General features: G+C 37.1%; 1 protein-coding gene across 1 annotated transcript; it reads right to left on the bottom strand.

Moving 5' to 3' along the window:
* Positions 1–305: 305 nt before the first annotated feature.
* Positions 306–748, bottom strand: LOC119643406 (kelch repeat and BTB domain-containing protein 3-like; the record flags this gene model as incomplete). The annotated part of the gene is made up of 3 exons (XM_038042756.1): positions 635–748; positions 482–578; positions 306–416 (listed from the first exon to the last, which is right to left on the bottom strand). Coding segments are annotated over exons 1-3 (322 nt in total), but the record flags the coding sequence as incomplete, so codon positions are not given.
* Between the last annotated feature and the right edge of the window lie 1,519 nt (positions 749–2,267).

The following is a 2,267-nucleotide window of genomic DNA, read 5'->3' as shown; positions in this document are numbered from 1 at the left end:
TAGATTATTAAAATCGTCAAATGACATCAATAGTAGATCCTTCTTGTCAATTAGGTCATCGAAATGTTCCAAAATATATTTTTGTGGCTAAGCTCGTGCAACCTTTTGGAATGCGTATCTGAAAGAAAATAAAATCTTTTACTTGAGCCAAATTTGCGAGAATTCCGTCATACTCTTACCAGCTAATTTTCGCCCTCGAAAACAATTGTTTCGGTTTAAGTTGCTTTCAAGAAATTGGATACATTCCCCTTTCATCCATGCGATCTGAAATAAGTCCGAAGCAGACAATATCGCTTCGATGTTACCTTCTGTAAGCGTGATGGTCCCGCTGTAGATATAGTCAAACATTGCCCTGACAGCAACTACGTCCACATCCTGCAACTTAACAGTCCCTTCCCTCCTCTCCTTCATTTTAGCTATCAAAGCAAATATTCAAACATATTATTGAAGTGCTATTTGGCAGTTTCCAGGGATAACTTACCGTCAAACATCGCGGCGAAGTAATCAGAGGCAAACGCGAGTGCAAGTTCATGTACGTGGATTAGTTCCCCATCCACATCCGAAGAAAAGTCAAAGAGCTGTAGGGCAGAGTGTTGAAGTATTAGTTTTATCGAGTGCCAGATTAGGCGCTTACCTTCTGATCGATACGCGTTTTGGTCAACCCGTTGAGGAAAGTGTTCCCGTAATCGAAGTTCTTGCATTTTTTCTCGGAGACGCGTTCCACTTTATTCACAATTTTAGCGGTCATACTGTTAGATGTATACACGAAGGCACTAACAAATCGAAACTGTTAGCATATTTATTTATTTATTTATTTATTGCACTTATACCAGAAGCTCGACTAAAAATTTGACAGTCGAGTTCAATTGACACTTAAAGTAAATCTTAAATTAATTATTATTAAAACTTAGTATAAGTACAATAAAACAAACAAGAAGGAAAAAAAGAAAAAAAAGCATGTACACAACCTTGGCAACCGATAATACTTAGTAACAACTAATTTTCGACTCATAGTGACTTTTTAAGGTTAAAAGTTAGTTTAAGTACGACACAGGTTAATCGCGCGTATTAAGCAATGTTGCTTTAATGGACTTTAAAGAGTCCGATAATGAGAATAAGTGATAGACATCATTTAGGTTTTTGCAAACAACTCTGAGCGGGTTAAACAGTTCATAATTATATTTACATTGACTAAGCTTAACCAAGATAAAGTGCCTAGAGAAGTGGTTGGGGATATTAAAGCTTATTTCACCAAGTAATGCAGGCGAGTCAATAGCACCATTTATTACTTTGATTACGAAGGAAACGCCAAGAATAAATCTACGTGTTTCGAGAGACGGTAAGGACAACAGAAGCAACGTATTGTCACAGGGGGCAAGAGAAGCAATCGGATCCCAGCCCAAATTCCTAAAGGCAAACAGCAAGAATTGCTTTTGAAGAGATTCAATTGAATCTATATAGCACCTATATGAAGGAGACCACACAACAGAGGCATAGTCAAGTATAGGTCTAACCAAACACATGTACAGCCTTTTCGTAATGTAAGGATCATCAAGCTCTTTGGATCACCTCTTTATAAAACCAAGACGCTTAACGGGAGCTCAGTGTGCAAGTTAAAACGTAATCTATGGGCAAACAGAACGCCTAAATCTGTGAACGTATCGACGTCCTCCAAATTATGCGAATCAATGAAATGCTGAGTAATGAATGACTTTCTTCTTGAGAAAGAAAGCTTCTTACATTTATTTGAATTCAGAAGATTCAAAGAACACCTTCCAACCAAATTATTCAAGTCGCTTTGAAGGTGATGTGATTGCGATTCTAGAGAGAAGGAAGAAAACAGTTTCACATCATCAGCGCACATTAAGATCTGACTGGAATTAATCACCGATGGGAGATCATTAATGTACAAATTAAATAAAATGGGTCCTAAGGCACGCCAGACGTCACAGGCAATTCATCCGAGCTGATAAAGTTAAACAGAACCCTGAAGGATCTATTGTGCAGATAAGAGCTTATCCATTTCAAAATCATAATATTTATTTAAAAAAAGTTTGATTTGGTACATGAAGGCAGTTCAACGAGCCATCATTCTTATGATGAAAGGTAATACACATTGCTGGATGATAAGGATCTTCCGGTAAACTAAAAAGTGGACAACGATTTACACTAATCTCAGGGAAATTGGCAAAGCAGAGATGGTTAAAGGTTAAATAATATTATTGGAAATTGCTTTCAATGTGACGGATTTCTGGCATTTATAATGT

The sequence above is a fragment of the Glossina fuscipes genome, unplaced genomic scaffold (genome assembly GCF_014805625.2).
Source record: "Glossina fuscipes isolate IAEA_lab_2018 unplaced genomic scaffold, Yale_Gfus_2 60736, whole genome shotgun sequence".
NCBI classification, from domain to species: Eukaryota; Metazoa; Arthropoda; class Insecta; order Diptera; family Glossinidae; genus Glossina; species Glossina fuscipes.
This window is presented reverse-complemented; position numbering and strand designations above follow the sequence as displayed.